Genomic DNA, 23,723 nt, shown 5'->3' with positions numbered 1-23,723 from the left:
TGTACTCACCCTGTGCATTTTCTGTGTACAAATTTCCATTATTGATTTATTAAATATTTTTGCCGACCACAAATATACAATGAAAATTTGACGCATGCGCAGACAACTAGTACCAGGCCCAGTTGTTCGCCTAACCGTTATAAAAGCGAAAACTCGGCCTGGGATCGAGGCTAGCAGCACTCATAATATGCACCATATAGTTCTCCATTGTTCAAACCCACACGTAATGTACATGGAAGACAAACTAAGATCTGCCATTGGCGAGAGAACTGTTTTCAGCTGCACACTTGTAAGCTCTGTTAGTAAACAATAACAGATCCTGTTTAATTACAGCATTGTCGTAAAACTGAGACACGTGTTTAATGTTATTTCCAAGAAGTGATACAGTAGAACCTCGATTATCCGGCCCTCGATTATCCGGAACCTCGATTATCCGGCTTGGCAGTTTTCTTTTTAATTAATCAGATTACATAATTTTGAGTTATATCACCATAGGATGCAGGCAATCAACATTGCAACAGCATACTGGTGAGCCCAGAGCCACGCCTCTGTTAAGACTGCATTGCAGTCTATGTAGAACTACTAAAGTGAAATACAAAGATGAGGTGCAATTTTGCTCTTCTCTATTTCTTTGCAATTTATATGGTGAGAAACCCCTATATAGTAGGCCCTATATAGGTAGCTATACTAGATCTACTCTAAGAATATACCTTTCAATCTTAAAAAATCTGTACAGCTAAGTGACCACAGAGCTTTGTGTGACTATGTGGTTGAAGTAAATCTCAGGTCCTACAACAACCCAGAGAGCAGAGCAACTGGTAACAATGGAGAATGTTGTGATCCAGCAACTGAAAACAGTGATCTTTCGAATGATGAAATTTGTACTGAAGATGAGCTCTGTGATAATTTCTTCTCGTTCTGTCTACGACCAAGCGGACAAGTTAATACAGAATGTTTTACATCGCAATCACCAACAATCACTACTAACATCATCCCTAATAGCGATTCTCTAAATTTCACCTCAACTGATTTTGGAGTACCCAATCCACTAACATGGACAATTAACGGCTCTTGGCAGGTAAAAATTCGTGTAAACTGATTACTTGTATCACGATTTTGCTTTCAATTTCAGAATAATATCCAGCTGTTTGTGATGGTGGTTGATAAAGATAATGGTACCCAGGATGATCTGGTTGATACAATCACGATCCCACTTGGTATCCTTCAGATCAACAGTGCCAGTGCTGCCGGTTTAACGTTCAGCATACAAGGAAATCACAATCATGGAAGAATTATTCTAACTGCTAAAGTGTACTGTGCACCATTTCACTATGGAGGACAATGTCAGTTTTTTATGCGTGTGAATGGTTTAATCAGTCTTGCAATGGAAATGGACAATGCACCAACGAAGAATTATTATTCATTTGCAATTGTAATCCTGGCTATACTGGGATTGATTGTGGGATAAACATTAATGATTGTGAAGATGAGAATTGCAGTGGTAATGGCCGCTGTATTGATGAAATCAACTCTTATTATTGCGAGTGTGCACCAGGTTTTTCTGGGACAAACTGTGAGACAAATATTGACGAATGTGATGGTCAGAACTGCAGTGGTGAAGGACTGTGTATGGATGGAATCAACTCTTATATTTGTGTATGCGATGCTGGGTATACTGGTGTTAATTGCAACACAAATTTTGACGACTGTGAGTTTCAAAATTGTACCGGAAATGGTGAATGTATGGATGGAATCAACTCGTATGCTTGTGTATGTTTTGCTGGGTATACTGGTGATAATTGCAGCACAAACATTGACGATTGTGAGTTTCAGAATTGCAGCGGAAGTGGTGAATGTATGGATGGAATCAATTCCTATATCTGTGTCTGCAATACCGGATTTACAGGTATGAACTGTGAAACTAACATTGACGATTGCGTGAATCAAGATTGTAATGGACTATAGGTACGTGTATCGATGGCATAAACTCATTCTCGTGTAACTGTGACCCTCCGTTCACTGGGTCGCTATGTGAGAGGATTGATTATTGCTATGGTGTGAATTGTAACAGAAACGGTCGCTGTGTTAACGAACAAACTAGCTTCACTTGTAATTGCAATCCTGGATTCACTGGAGAACTGTGTAGTATGGATATGCAATTAAATGGTACATACAGTACATTACATTGTGTACGTATTTGTGAGCAATTCCTGACATAATATACAATAGAGACAGAGGAAGGTTAGCTAAGCGTAACATACATTTTTCCTACAGAAGTGGGGGATGGAGTTGTCATAGAGGCACTGCTGGGTGGAGTAACGGCTGCACTGCTTCTGCTGGTGTTGATCATCATCTTGTTGCTAGTGGCGATAGCCTACCTTGTAAAGAAAAAGAATTGTGAGTGCATGCATGTGTGTGTTATCAAATATTCCCTTACAATGTTATAGACATGTATACTAGAGTTATTGTTTCCTATAATAATGACAAACACGATTAGGCATTGGTTGCTTTGGAGAGTCCATAAACATCGATGTTTATTAGGGCCCTATTTGATTCGGAATTGCTTGTATTGACAGTTATACTGTAGAAAGCATAGATAAATGTGTACATACACGCAAGTATTAACATTTATTTGTTCCATACATCTCTCTGTTGCCATACAGTCATCAATGCTACTGTTTATTAGGACCTATAATTGTGACAACCATTTATAGGTATTGGGAGAATTCCAAACATTAGCGCCTGTGTGGATTATCATTATTGATGTTTAGGAGAATTGCTTGTATTGAAACTATCGATAAATGTGACAGGCTCTGGGAAAACCAGACTATTGGAGCAGAATTTGGTATTGAGCTACAGCTATATTTATGCCTACAGTATAAAATCTCAAATAAAATGTTATTAATGTATAAGTATCTACAGTCCTTCTACTACCTCTCTGTAAAATATGATGCTCTAAATCCAACTCTTTCCATCGAAACGCTTCGTCCAAACTTTCGCTATTACCTTATTTTTCCTAATTAAGCAATCTTTGAGAGCCGTTTTCTCGATACTACATTTTACGGCTTCGAGTTTCCAACGCGCATGACTCGGGTATGAAACTAGGTATGTGAACACTAAGCATATCATTGTGTAGGCAATGCTCTGCTCTATCACTTGGTACATTAATCACCAACATTTTGGTCTGCTCCAATAGTCTGGTTTTCCCAGAGCCTGTCACATTAATGTGCATGTGTACACACGTGCGTCAACGTTTATTTGTTCTATATGCCCCTCTGTTGCCATACAGCCATCAATGCTACATACTTTCCAAATGGTGAGATGCATGGAGACAACCAAGTGTACGGGATCCCCGACAACTCCTTGGAACAAACTACATCCACAAACCTAACCAACACAGGTACGATGAGATCAGACATTGCTGAGTTTGAGAACACCCTTTACGACAGTGTACAGTTGGCAGAAGTCAACAATCCCGATGATGAAGATATTGATCTCAAGGAGTTCTCACTCTAAAGGATAACATTTTTCAGTGAGGAACAATTATTATAAAATTATAGCCTTCAACACATTATCATGCAGTGTTCTGTGTTTTGTGACATTACACTATCCAGTGTTTTTTTGCTTTTTCAAAGTAGTAATAGTTGAGTTGTTGAGTTGTGCTATTGCATTTTATGAATGTTCTCACTAATTGCATTTTGTTCAAGTATACATCCTTATATTAGTCATGCTGGGTACTTATACATTGTGCAAGCGTGAGTATAATTGTATACCATGGCACACTACCCTTATTCATGGTATAAAGCATATTCAGTGTAAGTGCTTGACATGTGTAGATAAGTAGCAACCCCTGTTTCTTAAAAGCGCTGTTCTGTAAACATGCCACCATACATAATTATACATGATCGAAAACTAACAAAATTTTAATAACAACAACGTAATTCCAATAAAAATATACTTATTCTGACTGTGTCTATAGACCCGGCTATGCCAGAGCAAAGGTAAGCTTAGAATAGCACTCTTACATTACGGTTTCTTTTTCTTTGAATACGTACAGAAGCTGAACATGCCTAGTGCAGTGCGTGCAGTGCTAGTGAGCAAGGCTCAGCCTGAGCCCTATAGCCCTCTTCCAGAGTACGTGTCTCTAAAGCAGCTCCTTCTACAAGCACACATCAGAATGTTTGATGAACTAGTCTACAGACTACATCCTCTGAAGACTGAATCATTATTATACTGATTACAGTATATTATACAGTATATAGCTGCATACAACTACCTATAAATGGTATACTGGTATAAAGATCCAATACTAAAAAATATATATCTTGTGTACTAACAAGATATCTTTTACTTAAAGTGGTAAAATTAATTGAGAGCGTGTTTACAAACAGAGTACGTGATGTACGTATTATAGAGCTGGTGGAGATAAAACTCTCTATCTGCATGACTTTGCCTGCATTGCCTGCTAAAGTTTGAATGAAAGCCGAGGATAATTATGATAAGTTCACGGCATCAGGAGTATCAGAGCTCTTGACGGTATGGATGACTACTTTAATCAGTACACAGCCGCATCTCCTCTTGATAGCATCAATACACCACTGCTAAGAGGGTGTACAATTCAATTGAGATAAACTCATTCTGGGATAGAGAGATTGAATGGCGAAAAAGCACCCATGCAGCCACACCTCTGTTTTTGCACTTGCACATGCGCATAAAATTAACAACAATATTGAATATAGACAGAGATCTAGACAGGGATAGAGTAATCTCTGATCTAGACCACCTCTACCAGTGGACTAAAAAGATGAGGTACAATTTTACTCTCCTCTGTTTCTTTGTGATTTATATGGTGAGAAAATCACAGATCTCTAGATCTCACTAGATCTCACTATAGCAGAATATTCTAGAATATTCTGCTCAATAATTATGTTACAAAATCTGTACAGCTAAGTGACCACAGAGCTCTGTGTGACTATGTGGTTCAAGTAAATCTCAGGTCCTACAACAACCCAGAGAGTAGAGCAGCTGGTAACAATGGAGAATGTTGTGATCCAGCAGAAAACAGTGATCTTTCGAATGATGGAATATGTACTGAAGATGAGCTCTGTGATAACTTCTTCACATTCTGTTTGCGTCCATTCAGTACTCCACCTACAGAAACAAGTGGATGCATGGCACCACAAATGTTTACTACAGACATTGTCTTGAATGATGATTCTCTTGAATTCACTTCAACTGGACCTAATATGATAACACTGACTGATGACCAACTTTGGGTAAGATAGTTTTGCTAACAACAAAAGTATGAACGTTACTAAACTTCCATTTCAGAATGGTATCCAGCTGTATGTAGGAGTGATAGATAGGGATTCTCAGGAAAGTGATTCCGATGATCTTGTTGATATAATTACAGTCCAACTACGCAGCAACGTTCTCAACAGTGCTGGCTTAACACTGACTAACGTATCAGGAGTTCACAATTACGGAAAGATGAGTCTGATTGTTAGAGTGCACTGTGCAACAATTTACCATGGAGAACAATGTCAGTTTGTTGATGTGTGTGAACGTGATAGCATCATGTGCAATGGAAGTGGCATGTGTGTTAAGATGATGAACAGCTATACCTGTGTTTGTAATGATGGTTTCATGGGAGAAAATTGTGAGTTGATAGACTATTGCTTTGGACAGTCTTGTAATGGAAATGGAATATGCACCAACGAAGAATCATCACACATTTGCGACTGTAATCCTGGCTATACTGGGATTGATTGTGAGAGAAACATTGATGATTGTGAAGATGAGAATTGTAGTGGTAATGGCCGCTGTATTGATGAAATCAACTCTTATCATTGCGAGTGTGCACCAGGTTTTTCTGGGTCAAACTGTGAGACAAATATTGACGAATGTGATAGTCAAAACTGCAGTGGTAAAGGACTGTGTATGGATGGAATCAACTCTTATATTTGTGTATGCGATGCTGGGTATACTGGTGTTACTTGCAACACAAATGTTGACGACTGTGAGTTTCAAATTTGCAGTGGAAGTGGTAAATGTATTGATGGGCTCAATTCATATACCTGTGTCTGCAATACTGGATTCACAGGTATGAACTGTGAAACTAACATTGACGATTGCGTGAATCAAGATTGCAATGGACTCGGTACGTGTATCGATGGCGTAAACTCATTCTCCTGTAACTGTGACCCTCCGTTCACTGGGTCGCTATGTGAGAGGATTGATTATTGCTATGGTGTGAATTGTAACAGAAACGGTCGCTGTGTTAACGGACAAACTAACTTCACATGTGATTGCAATCCTGGATTCACTGGAGAACTGTGTAGCCACTGCCCGGATATGCAATCAAAAAGTACGTACCCACATTTATTTTGTGAGCAACGTAACCCAGTCATACTATTTCAATTGATTTTTCGATAGGATTTGGGGATGGAGTTGTCATAGAGGCACTGGTGGGTGGGATAACGGCTGCACTGCTTCTGCTAGTGTTGATCATCATCTCTTTGCTAGTGGTGATTGCCTGTCTTGTAAGGAAAAAGAAATGTAAGTGCAGTTATCGAAGGTCTGGAAGTTGTACATTAGTAATGTGTTACATCCAGTGAACAGGGAGCCTATAATTAATTATCATGGGCGAATATCAGTTAATTCGTAGTGACAATATAATAATGTATGTGTATGCATACGGCACATAGATCCATATACAATGTTAGTTTTACCTTGATCTCTGTTACCATATATACAGCCATCGTTGCTACATACTTCCCTAATGGTGAGATACATGGAGACAACCCAGCGTACGGTATCCCCGACAACACTTTGGAACGAACTACATCCACAAAGCTAGCCAACACGAGTACGATGAGATCAACCATGACTGATCATGAGTTTGAGAACACCCTCTACACCAGTGTACAGTCGGCAGAAATCAACAATCCTGATTATGGAGGTGCCGGTTTTGACCTCACGAGGATTTCTGATTATAAGAAGAACTAAACTGAGAAAAATAATCATGTATGTACAAGTATATATCATTAAACAATTTATTTTCACACTTTTGGTTTTACACAATTCCATTATTATGTCAAGTTGTGCGTATGTACTATGACCATTGTAAGCAATTACCAAGCGAGTGCAAGTGGGCACTTCAATGTATAACCACGGAAACTGTTCCTTACATGTTGTATATTAACACGAGTGCTTGTAGATAAGCGGTGCCAACCACAGCAACTCCCGTTTTTTAAAAGGCAGTGTTCTTAATTTGGCCAAAGAACAATCAATCAAACACCCACAACTCTCTATTTACATTAGCAAATGACAACTTAAGGCAATGCCAAAAATTCCACATGAGAGCACACAAAAATGTTATGGTCTTAAGAGTTCACATCTAGCTCAGTCATTGATGAGAGTACTGATTTCAGTTCATTCTCTAAGTGTTCAATTATCAGCTGCACACTTGTGACCTCTGTTAGTCCAAATCCCTGTAAAGAAAAAATTATTATTGCATCCTTTACAGTATAATTATAACATGTAGATATAATTATAAGTTACAAGTACAGGTTATTAGCAGTACAGCATAAGGCATGACGAGGGCACGATAAGTAAGAAATATGCTGCAGTGTCTGTAAAAAAACCCGAATCAGAGTAGTATGCCATTTTGCAAAGACAATACAATGAATAAGTCTGCGTATTTTGACCTTGGTTGCAGAATAAACCACCACCGCCCACTGATGGTCAACCACTATTATAACAGGTGCCAAGAGTTCACATGCATAAGTAGTGCACATCATGATGACACAAAAGTAAAGGTCAATATTCAGTTCATATAGAGGGATCATTATAAATGAGGTCTTCTTACACCCATAATTGCAAGGGAAAACACTTTATGTATTGAGGTAGAGACAAACATTTGTGCTATACCCCATTTACCTTTGCCTTAGATAGCAGTGACTGAAGCACTAGCTTAGCTGATGAGAGGTTTGAGAGAGATAGCTTACGCTGGTCAGAACCTCTTAGAGCACTAACACGTCGACAAGCTGTGTGTGTGTGTGTGTGTGTGTGTGTGTGTGTGTGTGTGTGTGTGTGTGTGTGTGAGTGTGTGCGTGCGTGCGTGAGAATGTAACTTTAGCTAATTATTTAGCTAGTGAAGTAAACACGTTGTTAAGTCCACCCCCGTAACAGTAGTGAACACCAGCCAATCAGTAAGTGGTTGTTACAAAAGAACACTGCCTTAGAAAATTTAGAGTGAGCCAAAATTTAACAATAACTCAATATTTAAAAAACCAAATGCAGAATGTACGAATCAAGTTGAGAGGTATTCCGAGTGTACTTTAATTACAAGCCTATAGTGCATTGTTGTTACCTTGACAATAGTCAATAGTGAATTGGACCACCCTCCCCAATTTCTGTTCGTCTTTGTCCCAGTCCGCCTCCTGTCTTACTGCTCGCTGAGCCTTCTGCATCTCTATCAGCCCCTGTGGTGATCACATGATGTGCAAGATCAATTTAGTGCTACAAGACCATTGCTCAGCACACATTGTGTACATATCATACATGTATGAATACTCAAGCTTTGATGTGAACTATACATGTACCTATTATATCCTACTAAGAAACTTGTGAGAGAGTATCAGAATTGAACTCCATGCAGTGACTACAATGATGATTTTAATTTGAAGAAAACACAAACACACACACATCTCCAACACCATTCAACCACACCTTCTCTTGGTTGAGTGGGTCGTCGCTGGCAAAGTGGTAGGTAGCGTAGAGATGCCACACCTCACACCCGACGGTGGTGCTGGCACACAGTCGACCGAGGAGCTCCCCCAACTTGCCTCGGAGTAAATCAGCTGAATGTGTGTGTGTGTTGGGTGGGGGTGGGGTAAGTATGTGTGTGTGTGTGTGTGTGTGTGTGTGTGTGTGTGTATTGTGTGGCTAACACATGCGAAGATAAGTTAACTAGAAAAAATTAATTGGTCAAGAAAATACTCAAAAATCGGCAGTGGATAAACTCCTGCAGGTACATGAATGGGGCGTGGCATTACCTGGTTGCTTCTTGAAGTCCGGAAGGTTGTCGTTGACAGCTGTCACCAAGACTCTGAGCACGCCCACGTCAACATACTTGTCCCTCAGATCCATGAGACGATGATATGCTCTGATGGCGTCTCCAAATGCACCCACCTCGGCACACACCTGCGCAAAACAACAACATAACTTCTGTACAGTAGCTAAACCCACACAACCTAACAATTATGGCTGCAGTCTACACGTATATAGTACACACATGCCAACCCCATATGAATTTGAACACATAATAATTATAGCAAGGCTTTTAAAAACAATACAAGGCTGGATTATAAAAGGTTCCATAGAAACCGTTGGTTCCATAGTCCAAGACAAGAAAGTTACACACATGTACATGTCATAACATACCACCAGAAAGTTGTCCCATATGTTCCAATTGCTGTAGCCGTACTTGACCGCCTCCTTGTACACATGATATGCCTTCACTCTGCAACACACACAACATTGTAACACAAATAATTGGAGCAGAGTAATGCACATTGTGGGAAAAACACTCAAGCGAATAAACTTATTGCATGGCCGGACAAGGGAAAACATTGAAAACTATACTTGTCAATAGCAAACGACTACAAAGGCACTACACTACTCCAAACAAGATATTTCTGCTTCCACCAGTACTTGTATTAACAAACATGGACTTTAGACAAGAAACATCGATTGCGTGATGTAGCCGATTACGTAAGCCTAAGGTATACCTTAATGCTACTATTATAGACGGGTAGTAATTCAGATTTTTAGGGCACTAATTTTGGCGGATTTGTAGCAAATTCATTAACACAAATATTTGTCAAAAGATGTACAAGTATGAGTTTATGGTTGAATGGAGTCAGATACAGATGAAAAAAGGGCTAGCTTGCTTAGCATACTCTTAAAAACACATTTTCATTAGTGATTTAATCCATAATGCGTTTTTAAATTATTATTAGCGAGACTCAATTTAGTGATATTACAAATTCGCTAAAATTAGTACCCGTTTATGATAGGTGACATTAAGTAATATTTAGGGCACTCACGTTTCTTTCTTCTTGAGATAAGCAGATCCCAAGTTGCTCCAGGCCTCGGGAAACTACAAGGATTGAGGCCATTACAGTACAGTCTCTTCCGTAAATTTAAGAATTTTGGGGTTGATGATGACATAGAGATGTAAAAGGGCTTACTGCATTGCACGGGTGCTCGCTTATAAAGGCACAGGTTCCACTAGAATAGTGTAGAACTTGTCTCTTCTATAATACACGCCCCCAATACGTATGAGACACGCCCACCCCACCCTCTCCTCACGTCTGGCTCCAGAGTGACACTTCGATGGAAAGCCTTTACCTCGAGGTCCACGTCCCCAACCTTGGAGGCAGCACAACCAAGACTGAACCACAGCCCATCCTACACACAACAAGAGAGTCAACACTCGTACCACAGAATCAAAACAGTTCATACATGTACACACAATAATTACTAGCTTGCTCCACTAAGTACACGTATACTCGTTTTGTATACTTTTTTGTAGTGACACAAGACGAAACAAAGGAGATACAATTGCTAGGTGTGGATAATGGGCTCCAGGTCCAAGACTAAGCACATTACCGATACAGCCTGTCACACCCACCTGCATTGCGTTGACTTTCAATGACAGCTGCAAACTCTCTATGCACTCGTGATACTCCTCTCTCCTCAGGTGATACAGCCCCAGGGCCCTCTGAGCACGTGCACTGTGATTATTAGACACCTCCCACGCTCGTTTGTAATGCTGGGGGTCATTTGTTAGGTCACCAAGGAGACACAGCATGGTGGGCGTTTCCTTTTCTTGGAGTTTCTCTCTGACAATTTCCTCCGCTCGTCCTTTCCTGCCGGTTGCCTGGTAACAGGTAATGATGTCCTCCCAGAGTTGGAGACGCTCGTAGATCTCCAGGGCACTGTGGTGAGAGCCGAGGGACACCAGGACCTGGGCCAGCTGGCGCTGTGAGGTGTGTGTGTGTGCAGAGGTGGTTATAATTATTTGTGAATTTAAATTTGAGTCAATTACTACATTTACGTACTTATGTACCCTAATACTATATGAGGTAATGGGATTTTAATTACAGAGGGGATCAGTTAACAGATAAAACACCACAACAGAAAAATGCTCCATTTTAGTAAAAATTTTCTTCCACTCACCTCTAAGATCCATCTTGGTGGCATGGGTACACAGTAGAACAGAAACATACGTTCTACACCCGCACCACTCCCCTTTCCGACATAGTCCACCAGATACTGCAGCTGCATCATGGCCCTCTCCACCTTACGCCTCAGGGTCTTCTCCAGCAGACTGCGAGTGTAGAGGGCTCGGAACTGAACTACCCAGCAGGACGGGTGGGAGAGGACGCACTGTAGGGGTGGGGCAGGGTGTCATACAGGATTTTGAAGTAGAAGGGGGAAATACCGTATAGAGGGTATATTTCGAGGGTATAAATGTTCGTGGTTTTCGCGGATTAGGCATGAACCGCGAACATTTATAACCGCGAATTTAATATTTCATGCATGCATGCTGCAAAAAAGGCGCTATTCCACGAAAATTAAATCCGCGAAAACCTTTCTAAAGGCACATCCGCGAAAATTTATACCGTCGAAATATACCCGCTATACGGTAGGGCATGCTTTGAAAAGTCACCAGAACATTTAAATAATTATTTCACTACCCTGCCGGCTATGGACACTCAGTCATACAACTAGTACCTGAATGCAAATTTAGGGGGGGGGAAATTGGAGCCAGAGGGGGGATATTCCCCCTTCCCCCCCTGTATGACACCCTGGTGGAGGAGTGCTTAGTTGACAGAATAGGAAAATTACACACACAACAGTTTATTAGTTTATGCATGCATGCACAGAAGAGATAACACTACAGCAACAACATTTATTGCTAGGCTGATGCTATCACTCACGCCAAGTGTGGGGGATAAAAGTATTGGGGGAATGATTGTAGTAAATAATCTGTACGTACCCTAATGTATGCTCCCAATTCTTCATTGGTCAATCTTTGCCTGGCCATTGATTTCTGACGCAGCAAACTGCATAACACAAGACAAATAGGTGACATTAGTTGAGTCTGATTGAAGCAGTTCATGTACAATCAGAGAGAAGAGCAACAACACTAAAATAGAGCTTACGGTAAGTATTCTTCAATGCACTAAATATAGTGTGTTACATCTAATGCTGACAGACATAATTATGCCTCGGTGCGCATGCGCAAGTGAGGTATACAGCCGGTAGTGTGTCTGTGTGTAGACTGCTACAGCTGCTCAAGGATCAATGAAGTGCAAGTAAGAGTTTCTATAGGCTTTTAGATCATGTTTGTCATAAATACTGCAATCTGATTGGTTAGAGGAAATGTTCTATCCAATTTAGAAAATCATGTACTTCAATAGAAAATCATGTACTTCAATAGAAAATCATGTAGCAAAGATTTGATCAAGATAAGATAATAATCATAATAAACGTACATAATAATAATAATAATAAGCAATACTTGACGTCAATGAGTGTTTCTTTGGTATTGTTTCCTTTCTTGCTTGTTCTACTTCTTTACTTGACTGTGGGGGAGCGAATTTTCTTGCTTTCTTTGCCACTGGAGCAGTAAGTAGGTTCTCACTGGCTATGGAGGAGAGCAAATAGTCTACGAACCTTCGTCTTGCAGGTCAGAGAGAGCAGAGAGCAGATAGGAAGGTGGGGCTGGTTGCTGCAGCAGATATGGAGGTGGGGCTGGTTGCTGCAAAGACAGAGCTGGAGGTGTGGCTGGTTTGGAAGGAAGCAGGGAAGGGTGGGCTGGGTTTCAGTAGTTCGAAACCGTGTAATAGGGGAACTCAAGAAAGCGTTCGGCACAGGAGGAGGCTCAGAATCCATTGTTTGTGCGTTCAAACCATTGTTGTCAGGCGTATGAGCGTTGTTGCTATGATCTAAAATGCTTAGACACTGTTTAGGAAGTTTCCACGTGATTTAGAAGCCCTCAGGGCTAGTAGAACCCTCACTGCGTTCGGGATTCTACAGAACGCCCTTTGGGCTTCTAAATCACGTAGAAACTTCCTAAACAGTGTCTAACCATTATCTAGTCATGTTTTCTTGGATTTGTATTTGTGGATTTGCAAAATAAAGCTTCGTTCTCGAGTTATGCCTAGTTTTGCTTACTTGGAATGCCATTGCAGCCTTTTCAGAAGAGTCCGTAGCAAAACTTGTTCACCGAGTGTTGCTACTCTACTTAGTAGTTAGCTCTGCACTAGAACACTAGCTATTGGTAGCTGCAAGAGTGAGAAGAGAGCTGCAAGGCTCTGCTGACTTGCAGCCATAATTTTAGACTTGAACTTTTGGCATCGATCGTTTTTAACAACAATCATCGTCGATCATTACCCACTCTTCTGGATTTTGCACGCGTAAAATTATATCTATGGTAAAATTAAAAACGTTCATCATAATCAATGTGTGTATAAAAGCTAGTTATTACGTAGCTTTATATGTTACATAGCTTTGGTACCTCCACCGAGGCATCAGCACCTGCGTTGCTTTCATTATACTACATAGCTACCAATATTTTTTTGGAGGGGGGTGTGGAGGCAAATTCCTGGCTAACATTTATCTATCCTCTCACCATTCCCCCAACACAACGGCTTGCTGTAGGTGAGAGAGCTGCGGCTGAGAGGGCTGGTCCACAAACTCTATATTATCCAGCAGTGTATCGTCACCGAGTGCTACGTCTTGGGGCAGTGAGGCTTGTGAGGGTGTGGAGTGGGAGGATGTAGTTTGGGTGTTGGTGGGTGGGGCAGTGGGAATGGTTTTATTGTCGCTGATGGTGACTTGAAGTATCAACTGAGCGATGTCCTTTTGCTGAAACTTAGTCCTTTTGCCAAGGGAACCTAATATACAGGTAAGAGGGAATCAGTTTATCAGTGGGTGTACAAATGATCTACAATATATAAAAGTATACATGTTTCAGGCCTCAGACGCGGGCCCTGCATATAAAAATGCTCTTACAACTGTCAAGCACCTCCAAAACGCTTAAAAATAACTAACACTACATAAACTTACCCGAGAGATCTGTTTCCATTCCAAATAAATCTAGTGCTCTTTTGAAGAACTCCTGAAGGAACAATAGTGTTATGATCACATCACAATTACAGCACTCTGTATATTTACCACACCTGGGCATGGTTTAAGTCGGAATAGTAGAGATACATGTGACCCAGCTCCAGGTACAGTTCAATCAGGTCACTCCTGCAGGAAGCATCATTAGTGTTAGCAGGAGTACATGTACATGAATTTACTCCTGGTGTAAGATACATGAACTAGTGGTACATTGAATTCAAAAACTAAAGCGTTTGGTACAAGGCAATATTTTGTGATCCTCAGGGCACAGCATGGAAGAGCTCACGTGTGCTGTGTGTCTATTGTAAGCGAGCTCACGTTGGCAAATTCTTCCCCTCCAGTTCAGGTAAAATGTGTTCATCTGCAGATAATGTTACCGCATGTTACAGGACTGGTACATTATACATGCCTTGGAAAACAGCTTAACCCAATAGTTTAGAGTAAATGTATATAGAGTCTTTTTACATCCTACTCACCAATACTTTGCGATATTCTCTTCCAGAGTGATTCCGAACGCTGACTCAGCAACCTTTGCTGAATGAACAAGCACCTGACCCTCCACCTCTCGCCAGCAAACACTTCTTCACCTTTCTTACCTCCAACTAGCTCCGCCCATTTATCCAACAACAGGTGGGATAAGACAAGCAGCGTGGGACATTGAGAAAGATGGTAGGAAGTCTGAAAAAGGAGTGGGCGTAAATAAGTATAATCGTGAAAAGATTTACAATGAATATAATTTGTAATGAAGTGTACAGTGCAAGCTTGATCATCATCAGACCATATCAAGCTAATTTTCTATTTTGAGTTGCCGGCTCTCTGTTCAACATAATGATTTGTGCTTACGCCCCATGGGCACTTATTAAGCGCTCCAACAGACTGTCTGTTGGTATGGCTTCATGCACAATTTATTATGCGCACATAGCTATATACTCATTTGTATGTACGAAACGTTGACCCAACCTCACCTCACTGTCCCACGAAAGGATGTCCAAACTTTTATTGTTGAACCTAGAGAGTTCTGCAAGTGTTGTCTCTCCGTCAGAGGTCAAAGGTGGGCCAGTCCAGTTGAGCCGACAAAAGAGATCAAGCAGCCCCGCCCCCCAAGACAGGAGGAACCCCTGAAGATTGGGGTCATTAGACTGCAAAATACTGGCAGAAATAACTGGAGAGAAAATTAGGGGAGTATGTATATGAAGTTTAATACATTTGTACATGTTTAAAACTTGAAAGTGAGCTTCTCACCAGTCTGTAGGTCTTCCTCATGACTGCTCAGTACTGACTTCCACACATCGCTTTCAAGGAACTCCATAGAGCAAATTCTCAGCCACGTGGCTAGCCGGCCAGCCTTGTTCAATGAATCTATATATATGATGTGGTATGTGATGTGACCACTAAACAGGAAACGAAAGCCACGGCCACTGCATTCCCAAGCCAAGTTTTTGCATTTGAGGGGGGAGGGGCTCATTCTGCAAAAAAAGAGGGCGTAGGCCTTTAGCAAAACACAACAGTTACAGTTAAGTCATAGATATATCTATGGTTAAGTTAATTGTAGCTGACACAATAAGCAATGGCTGGAATAGAAGTGGACGGTCTGGAATACGATGCTGAGGTGGCATACATCACAGCTACCAGTCCTGTGCCTGTTGAGCCAGGGAACAAAGAATCAAGATCAAGTTCAATATCTGAGTTTGAATTTTCTGGTGGTCATGACGAGATGACTATGAAATACACAGCTAATGATACCAAGCTAAGCTCTGAGGAGCAAGCGGAACGTAGTGAATCAGCTCCTAAACCAATGGATACACCAGAAAATCCTAAGTTGGCAAAAGAAAGCACAACAAAAGAGCAAAGCAAGACAAAGCAGAAGCATCCAGTACCCAGTCTGGTACTTACGAGTCCGATGCATAGCACTTCTAGTGACACCAACTTGCAGATACTCACCCCACCACATTATACCTTGGATACCAGCCTACCAAGCACACCTAAATTTAAGCTGATGCGAATCCAAGAAGCCCAAGCTAGTCCACCTTCGCCGAAAACATCCAACAAGTTCCAAACCAAACTAAACAGTGCCCTGTACAACTACAGAACGGTTGTTATTTATGGCCATGCAGGATGTGGAAAGACGAATTTAGTTGAGAAACTTGTGCACAGTAACCCAGCCATGTTTGCTAAAGTGGTCTCAAATACTACGAGGAAGAAAAGAGCTGACGAAGTAGATGGAATCGATTTCAATTTTATTTCTCAGAAGCAAATGTCTCTGGGCATGGCTAGGGGCGACTATCTCGAGTACGTACAACTTCAAAAACGACCAAAGAAGAGAATGCAAAGAGCCGCTACGTCTGATGTTGATATGATAATGAAAACAGCCAAACGTCGTTCAACTGCAGTGGATTTTCCAACAGATCTTCCTACCCTCTTAGAACAACCACAACGGACATCCTCTAAATTTGATCTCTTAGCAGAAGATAGCCCGATAGTGAGTGGAGAGTTTATCGGCACCACGAAACAAGCACTAGCTGAAGCAACTCAGCTCGCAAAGCCCTGCGTTGTGCTCAATGTAACGATGACTGGTGCACAGCAGTTTAAGAAGAACGGAACAAAGGCTACCTATATTCTCATTCATTCAGGAACAAAGCCCCCAAAACAGGGTGGAGTAAAGCCAGATTTCACTGTCAATGCTGATCAGCCAAACGAGGCGTACAAACAACTTCATCAGTGTGTGATGCAATTGGTCGAAGATCTCCAGTTAACACAAACCACACGGTACGAGATCACTAAACACGAATGGGACAGTCTACCAACAGTCAAGCTAGAAACTAGCACTGACGCAACGGGGCCTCAGGCTAATGTCAGACCGGTCACCTTCAGCGAAGTTCTCACACACTTTCAAAGCATCAACTTTAGAAAAGAGAGAGAGCTTGCAAAAGAAGAGATACCAAAAGAAGGAGCGTTTAGTCGAAATAAACTTGACAAAAAACTTCGTGACGAACGATTACTTGTACTAGCAATGGCTAGATGTTCGCTAGACAAAAACAAGCTTCATCTACGCATTTTGCAAACTATCTATATCAGATTGACAGGTAGAAATATCAATTGCAGACGGTATGGAGCACATTGGACGGCTATCGGATTTAGTGGATCAGACCCAGCTGATGATCTGGAAGGAGTAGGAATGTTTGGCTTGGCCCAGTTGATATATTTGTTGGATAACAACATCTCTTTGGCACGGGAGATATTTCGTTACACCAAGCAAGAAACACCTACAATTCCGTTTTGTAATCTGTCTTTTCAAGTTACGCAAATTGCTCTATCGGCATTGAGAGGTAGTTTTCTGACAAAACTTGCGAATAAACGAGAGCAGGTCTTTGTGATAATAAACGATTTTTACACTGCAACGTTTTATCACTACTACATGATGTGGAAATCTCACGGTATGGCAATGCTTGATTCGAGTACTCTTATTCAAAGTGTCAGTGACTACGCGTGTAAACATGCTCGAGACGTACTAAAAAACTATCACGATTATCAGAGCAAGAAAGAAAACTCGAGACAAGCTCCTTCAGACCTAATTGAGACTGCACCGAAACCATTCACTCCTCTAGAAGATTATAGTGATGTGTAGACACATTTTATAACTTTTTTATTGTACTTTATGTGTTGTTGATTAGTTGAAGCTTCAGTGTTGTACATGCATGTACATATAAAGTTAATGTGAATGTGAATGTACAATACAATGGTTTGGTATATTAAAGGATTTGTTTTCTTTTGGGAGTAAACTTTTGGGAGTAATTAAAGAAGCTTGAAAGCTAGCTATAGACATTAGTGTACGCTGACGTCTAAAGCGACCATGAAGAAACAAATTTTTGTAATGCTGTTGCTGGTGTCTCTCTTCACACTTTCAACCACTTCAAAATGCACAGGTAAACAATTCGATCAAAATGGCTACTAAGCCACTACCTCTTACACAGGTGTGAAGCAGACAGGCTGTAAGTTAGCCTGTGAATATCGAAACTGCCTTAAATTCAATTGCATTGAGTTACGTACGTGGCCGTGCCGTTGTAAGAGGTGTAAAGATAAGGTGAGTATATAATTATACATGCATACTATAGGCTCATGCAGGAGTGTAGAAGAGTAGATTCACCGTCACAATTAACTTAGTGGACATAATACCACACCTTGCTTGCTGTATGTGTTTTTAAATACTCTTACAGATCTTTACAAGTTAACACCGTACAAGGCTCCAAACAAGCAACGGGATCATAATTAGCTAGATTGACTGCTGCTGTGCATTTAGTACTTTCACATAAGTGTTGAGAAGTTGTTTTTGTTTCAATAGCATCGTGAAAACAATGTACAGAACTATGTAAGTGTCATTATTGAATAATGTGTCGAAATGAGCGTCACCTAAACATTGTTTGTTCGGTAGTGTCCATAGTATCACTACTCAGCTGTTTCTGCACTAGAGAATCCAATCGCTGGAACACTTGCTTGCCCACATCAACCCCCAACTGTAGAAGAGAGTGTAATACAAGCACTGAATTATATATAATGAAGACGAAAATGATAGCAAAAGAAACTCTATGCTTTAATTATTAATTTTTAAGGACACGAGTCGTGGCAGATGTACACAGTTAAGTGATATCCCTTATTAGTTATACGGTATTGTTAGTACAGTACTTACTGTGACAATGTCGTTCATCTTGTGATAGGGGATCCCACCATCGCCCTCCTTGTTGGCACTGGTCACATGACCCTCTCTGTCCACTCCCATGGCAACACGTAGAGAGGAACACGCCTCCTCCTCTTGACTGGCATCCACCAGATACTCACGGCCAACCTGTCAACAAATAAACACAATTCATAATTATATACTTTCAGTTTGAGGGAAATTTTGCAGGTCAATTAATTAGCACAACATTTATCAGCGCCTGATAGATTATACTCTTGTTGTATCAAGTATGCAGTCACCACATCAGCGACTATACTACGTACCTACGTACATGTAAATGCCTCAAGGGTGTTAAGAATATAAAGACATGAGGCTTGGTGGTCCACGCAGATTCCATTACAAATGATTCGAAACATCGCAATAGAGTTTCCAATTTGACAGCTATATAGCTCCTATACCTGTGTGAGAGTGACAACAACGGGTGCTTTGGAGACATCTATCTTGGTGGAGTCATGAGGATTATCAGAGACCTCAATCTCTAACTCCTCCCCCTCTCCAGTCACAGTGAGCTTAGGGATCAGTGTGGTGGAGAGAGCAGCCCATACAGCCATAGAGAGGGCGTCCAGAACACCACCACTCCACTCTAGTACCTGCATGACGGGAGGTGGGGTCAGATGGGTGTGGTCTGATAGTGTATGAGCGTGTGCGGTCAGGATATAGATGTGACACACTAGCAACTAGCGTTGTAATATTTATAGTAATGCAGATCAGATTGAGTATGACTGAAAGGCATTGCATTTATATATAAAATTCTAAGGCATAGTATGCTGAGTCGATACACACCACCTGTTCACTTACCAAAGCATCCACGTAGAGTATCCAACACTGTTGCCCGGGAATCACACAGAGCTGAGAGAGGTCGATAGCCGATGTGTTGTGATAGGCCTCCACTAGTCTCCTGGCCAGATGCTGACCAAGCTCCTCCCCCTCTCTGTTCTCAAACTCGGGACTCGCCAGAGCAGAGCTGTGTGAATGTGCGGACTTGTTATACAAAGAATGATGAATGTAAATTATTATAATACAATGTGGGATGCAAAACAGTAGAGGATGTTATAAAAATACGCCATGATTCGAGAACGAAATGTAACATGGATGCATGATTGGAAGTTATTTAAGCACACACCAATCGATGAAGAACTCAAGTCGTCCTTTGCCAGGTGACATGGGGAGGGGTGATCCAAGCTCAGCCTTCACACCCACTACAGCAGCTGTACGATCCTGTGTAGGGGGAAAGTGTATGAATTAAAATTAACATTTTATTCTGTTGACCCTTTACCAATTGAATCTTTGCAGATCCACTTGTGTTGGAAACAACTCCAGTTTGAATATTAAAATGTCTATAATCCTTACAGGTTCGTCCATCTGCTCTGTAGTTTGAGTTAACCCCGTCCACAATGTAGTCTATCTCGGGCTTAGAGAGTAAGAAACTAGCCATGCTGCACTGCACCTCAATCGAGACCTCAATGGACAATGCACAAAATGACCTGGCTTGGTAAGGGTCGCCAATGTACAAGCTCATTATTGAGCTTTCTCCTATGATGACCCATGCCAATGCAATTGTCTTCAATACTGATGGTGGATATTAAAGAGTCTGAGTAGCTGCAGAACAAACCTTATGGCGGAGGTTGATGCAAAGTTTCAGTGCCCTGTGTGTCAAGAAGTTCTCAAGAAGCCGGTGACAATCAATGGATGTGCTCACAAGTAGGTCTAGCTAGCTACATGTAGCTTGCCTCTGTTATCCATTTCGTTCTCGTCAGCTTCTTTTAATATAGCCCTGTTTTTATTGATATGGTCACAGAATTGCGCTTAGGTTCTAATAGTCTTTTGTCCTGTGCAGTGTGTACAATGACAATAGTGATCGTGGCTAATAATAATAATAATTGTTGTTGGATATATACCCAGACGATTTTACTCTGTATTTCTACATAACAGATTCTGTTACAAGTGTCTGCTGAGAATGTCCAAATCAGCGGAGGAGGGTTCTGTACAGTGTCCCGTGTGTCGACAGTCCTTCAGACTGGAGTGTGACCTCACTGCAGACAGAGCTCTAGAGAGAGAGATAGCTACCGTGGTAACCACCTGTGAGGCCTGTCATAAACAGGTGAGATAGTTTGTTTACCGACATGCACCACAAATGGTACTGTGTGTTAGTGTTTTGTGGAACTTCACTTTGGTGCATTTCATGATGTCTTATGAAGTAACTAACACCCGTTTGTTGTGTTAAAATATGTAAACACAAATGCACACACACTGACAATGATAGTTGGCATTACAAGAGTTGGATGCTCACACTATCAACTGCTCCAAAAGAAAGCCTACTCTCCAGTTCAGACCCATAGCAGACACTAGTCAAGAAGTCAAGTAAGCACTCGCACACTTGTCTGTTGTTTCAGTGATCTAGCAAGCGGCATTGGTTCATTGGCCGTGTCAGTGTATGTCAACGGTGCATGTATTTCGATAAGTGACATACCCAGGCCAATCTTTATGATTTCTTGTTTGGTCTGAACACACCATGTGTTTATAACTATGTTACCAGTATAATTATAGACAAACTATGCATATTTACATATACTCTGCCTACATGTGTTTATTTCCACAGCCCTCCTCAAAACAGAAGCACCTTCAAGTGTCCCCTCTGTCCTCAAAGCCACATGGACTGCAAGGAGCTGGTAGATCATGTGAACCATTACCATGCCAACTCTACTGAATCAGTGGTGAGTACTAAGTATAAAGTACGACTGCTACAATGTATGCCAGTACAAACCATGCATGTAAAATAAAGGACTACTATATGCTTGTCGCAATCAACTGTACTACCGTATAACTGGGTGGATGAGCCATTTAAACGTAATTTGTGGTTTTTAATTTGACATCTCGGGCGTAGCTACTGCTGCAATAACGTTGTGTCCACCGGAAAATTGGCAATTTTTGGTAAAATCCGCCAAATTGTTAAATTAAAACACCCACCAGCTACAATGTTAATATTCTTCTCTGTCTCTTAATTAGTAACCACGTTCAGATTTTGTAGCCTGTATACTGTAGGGTTCATAATCTAGCATGATTGTACTATAGTGTGTAGACAATCGAATACTGGTTCATCATTCACACAAACCCTATTTTTTGATCCCCCACACTGTATATAGGTGTGCCCTGTGTGTGCATCTATGCCCTGGGGCTCTTCTGACCAACACAGCCAAAACTTCCTCCAGCACTTAAACCTCAGACATCGCTTTGAATATGAGACTTACGTTGTGAGTTGATTGCCTTTCAAGAACTGCAAATGTATTGGGTCACATGCATGACTGTAGCGTCGAAACCACACATTTATGCTTTAAGTTATGGAATGGCTGCTAAACACTGACACATGCAGTGTCGAAGTAGTTTGTCCTTGCCTCGAGGAAATTGGGTGCTAATACACACACATGTATGATAGTAGCTTGCACAAGTTATGACTTATCTTCTAGATAGTGTTTTGAATATCCAGGACATAAAATTACAGTTATGTATGTCACTGCATAATCACGTATGTGTCGTATGCTCAATATATACTATCTCCACCCTATACTTGTAGGAGTACGGTCAAGACGACGATGCAGCTTTCGAAGCAGCTGTTCAAGCTTCTCTGGAATACAATTAAAAAACTATATTGGTCGATGTTGGCTCACCATTGTCAATGTATACGAGTTCAAAGTGTTGTGTTTGTGTATACATGTATATAATTATAATTGTGTATGAATCAGTTTAAGATAACTAGATGACCGAATTAAATCAAAGGGTGTACAGCGTTATGTCAAAATTATCATAGTTTTCATATTATAGATCTAATTAAGTCCTCTAACATGGTATTGTGACAATTATGTAACCGTTAGTTAAAGCTGTTCCACAACCTCTTGTGTCCAATTGGCACTTGTTGTCTTGGTGATAAGCATCATATCTAAGAGGGAGTTGAGATCAGTCTCACCCGTTGATACAACTTTTGACAAAGGTGGGTTAAAACAAAAGTATAGTGAACCTCGAACCCAGCGCAAACTGCAGTTGAGGTAGATATGTGGGCAACCTGGGTATCAACGATCTGTGCATGGAGTGCATGTGTGTTTGTGTGTGTGTGCATGGGGATGGGGTGGAAGAGAATATAGCTTAACTTCTGATTTAGATCATCGTTACACGTTTTTGTTTTTTTTATGAGTTGACTTACAGCATATCCCAGAACTGCATGTGCCCAAGTTCCCGATTGTTTCCTAATTACTCTTGCGCAGACAAAATGTCAACACTATCTGTAAGCTAGGGACTCACTTCGCTTGCCCCGAGTAGAAGGCCATAAAGTTGTGAATAGTTGTACTTAAATGTCTTAAGAAATGGTGCTGGTACCATTGTGCGGAATAAATAAGCCACACAAAAATATTTATGGCTCTTCTAACCAACGCAGCCAAAACTTTCTTCAGCACTTAAACCTCAGACATCGCTTTGAATACGAGACTTACGCTGTGAGTTGATTGAAATGTATTGGATCACATGCATGCATGACTGTAGTGTCGAAACCACATTTTGGAAAATGAGCTTGTCCTTGCCTCGGGACTAACACACGTATGTACTCAAGCAAAACTATATGATAGTGCATGGTAGCTTACATGTACATGCATAAGTTGTAAGTGACTTATGTGGAGGATTTAAAGATATTGAAACAGTTTTTGAACCAATGATTATAACATTTGTGATGTTGCCATGCACAATTATATATGTGTATAATCATAATTATGCTCACTCACTCTATACAATCTCCGCTCTACTT

General features: G+C 41.0%; 4 protein-coding genes, 1 long non-coding RNA gene and 1 pseudogene across 6 annotated transcripts; 3 read left to right on the top strand and 3 right to left on the bottom strand.

The window, feature by feature from the left end:
• Nucleotides 1-805: 805 nt before the first annotated feature.
• On the top strand, nt 806-7,110 carry LOC135345470 (fibropellin-1-like; annotated as a pseudogene).
• A 175-nt stretch (nt 7,111-7,285) lies between these two features.
• Nucleotides 7,286-15,606, bottom strand: LOC135344785 (tetratricopeptide repeat protein 27-like). 2 transcript variants are annotated; one of them, XM_064542080.1, is made up of 18 exons: nt 15,445-15,606; nt 15,168-15,364; nt 14,679-14,880; nt 14,521-14,563; nt 14,259-14,331; nt 14,146-14,197; nt 13,709-13,973; nt 12,071-12,137; nt 11,248-11,457; nt 10,700-11,050; nt 10,378-10,476; nt 10,113-10,165; nt 9,448-9,526; nt 9,060-9,207; nt 8,734-8,864; nt 8,375-8,486; nt 7,942-8,048; nt 7,286-7,493 (listed from the first exon to the last, which is right to left on the bottom strand). In XM_064542080.1, exons 1-18 carry the CDS (start codon nt 15,509-15,511, stop codon nt 7,386-7,388), a joined length of 2,364 nt encoding a protein of 787 aa, XP_064398150.1. In that variant the 5' UTR covers nt 15,512-15,606; the 3' UTR covers nt 7,286-7,385. The 2 variants fall into 2 exon arrangements, with proteins under 2 accessions (XP_064398150.1, XP_064398151.1); XM_064542081.1 differs by having other exon boundaries at nt 15,168-15,320; nt 15,445-15,572.
• An 84-nt stretch (nt 15,607-15,690) lies between these two features.
• On the top strand, nt 15,691-18,608 carry LOC135344787 (uncharacterized). Its single transcript, XM_064542083.1, has 3 exons — nt 15,691-18,125; nt 18,174-18,283; nt 18,417-18,608. The coding sequence occupies exon 1, from the start codon at nt 15,770-15,772 to the stop codon at nt 17,825-17,827; it is 2,058 nt and encodes a 685-aa protein (XP_064398153.1). The 5' UTR covers nt 15,691-15,769; the 3' UTR covers nt 17,828-18,125; nt 18,174-18,283; nt 18,417-18,608.
• Nucleotides 18,510-20,450, bottom strand: LOC135344798 (exosome complex component RRP42-like). The gene is made up of 6 exons (XM_064542094.1): nt 20,211-20,450; nt 20,058-20,152; nt 19,733-19,898; nt 19,333-19,524; nt 18,887-19,042; nt 18,510-18,713 (listed from the first exon to the last, which is right to left on the bottom strand). The coding sequence occupies exons 1-6, from the start codon at nt 20,367-20,369 to the stop codon at nt 18,606-18,608; spliced, it is 876 nt and encodes a 291-aa protein (XP_064398164.1). The 5' UTR covers nt 20,370-20,450; the 3' UTR covers nt 18,510-18,605.
• A 7-nt stretch (nt 20,451-20,457) lies between these two features.
• LOC135344801 (E3 ubiquitin-protein ligase RNF166-like) lies at nt 20,458-22,684 on the top strand. The gene is made up of 6 exons (XM_064542096.1): nt 20,458-20,635; nt 20,867-21,035; nt 21,198-21,295; nt 21,534-21,648; nt 22,078-22,185; nt 22,506-22,684. The coding sequence occupies exons 1-6, from the start codon at nt 20,550-20,552 to the stop codon at nt 22,569-22,571; spliced, it is 642 nt and encodes a 213-aa protein (XP_064398166.1). The 5' UTR covers nt 20,458-20,549; the 3' UTR covers nt 22,572-22,684.
• On the bottom strand, nt 22,682-23,334 carry LOC135344813 (uncharacterized). The gene is made up of 2 exons (XR_010397552.1): nt 23,130-23,334; nt 22,682-23,006 (listed from the first exon to the last, which is right to left on the bottom strand). It is a non-coding gene; the product is annotated as an uncharacterized LOC135344813 (long non-coding RNA).
• Nucleotides 23,335-23,723: the final 389 nt, after the last annotated feature.

Source organism: Halichondria panicea, chromosome 12, assembly GCF_963675165.1.
Source record: "Halichondria panicea chromosome 12, odHalPani1.1, whole genome shotgun sequence".
Lineage (NCBI taxonomy): Eukaryota > Metazoa > Porifera > Demospongiae > Suberitida > Halichondriidae > Halichondria > Halichondria panicea.
Note: the sequence above shows the minus strand (reverse complement) of the source record. Positions and strands in the feature narration are given on the sequence as shown.

Coding starts and splice junctions, on each gene's coding strand:
- LOC135344785 (XM_064542080.1), bottom strand. CDS start 15,511: ATGGAGTTCCTTGAAAGCGATGTGTGGAAGTCAGTACTGAGCAGTCAT. Junction 10,477..10,699: donor TGAAAGTCAACGCAATGCAG/GTGGGTGTGACA, acceptor TGTTGTGTGTAG/GATGGGCTGTGGTTCAGTCT. Junction 7,494..7,941: donor CACTGCTATCTAAGGCAAAG/GTAAATGGGGTA, acceptor TTTTCTTTACAG/GGATTTGGACTAACAGAGGT.
- LOC135344787 (XM_064542083.1), top strand. CDS start 15,770: ATGGCTGGAATAGAAGTGGACGGTCTGGAATACGATGCTGAGGTGGCA.
- LOC135344801 (XM_064542096.1), top strand. CDS start 20,550: ATGGCGGAGGTTGATGCAAAGTTTCAGTGCCCTGTGTGTCAAGAAGTT. Junction 20,636..20,866: donor ATCAATGGATGTGCTCACAA/GTAGGTCTAGCT, acceptor TCTACATAACAG/ATTCTGTTACAAGTGTCTGC. Junction 22,186..22,505: donor TTGAATATGAGACTTACGTT/GTGAGTTGATTG, acceptor CTATACTTGTAG/GAGTACGGTCAAGACGACGA.
- LOC135344798 (XM_064542094.1), bottom strand. CDS start 20,369: ATGGCTAGTTTCTTACTCTCTAAGCCCGAGATAGACTACATTGTGGAC. Junction 20,153..20,210: donor GATCTGCAAAGATTCAATTG/GTAAAGGGTCAA, acceptor CCCCCTACACAG/GATCGTACAGCTGCTGTAGT. Junction 19,525..19,732: donor TACTCTACGTGGATGCTTTG/GTAAGTGAACAG, acceptor CCCGTCATGCAG/GTACTAGAGTGGAGTGGTGG.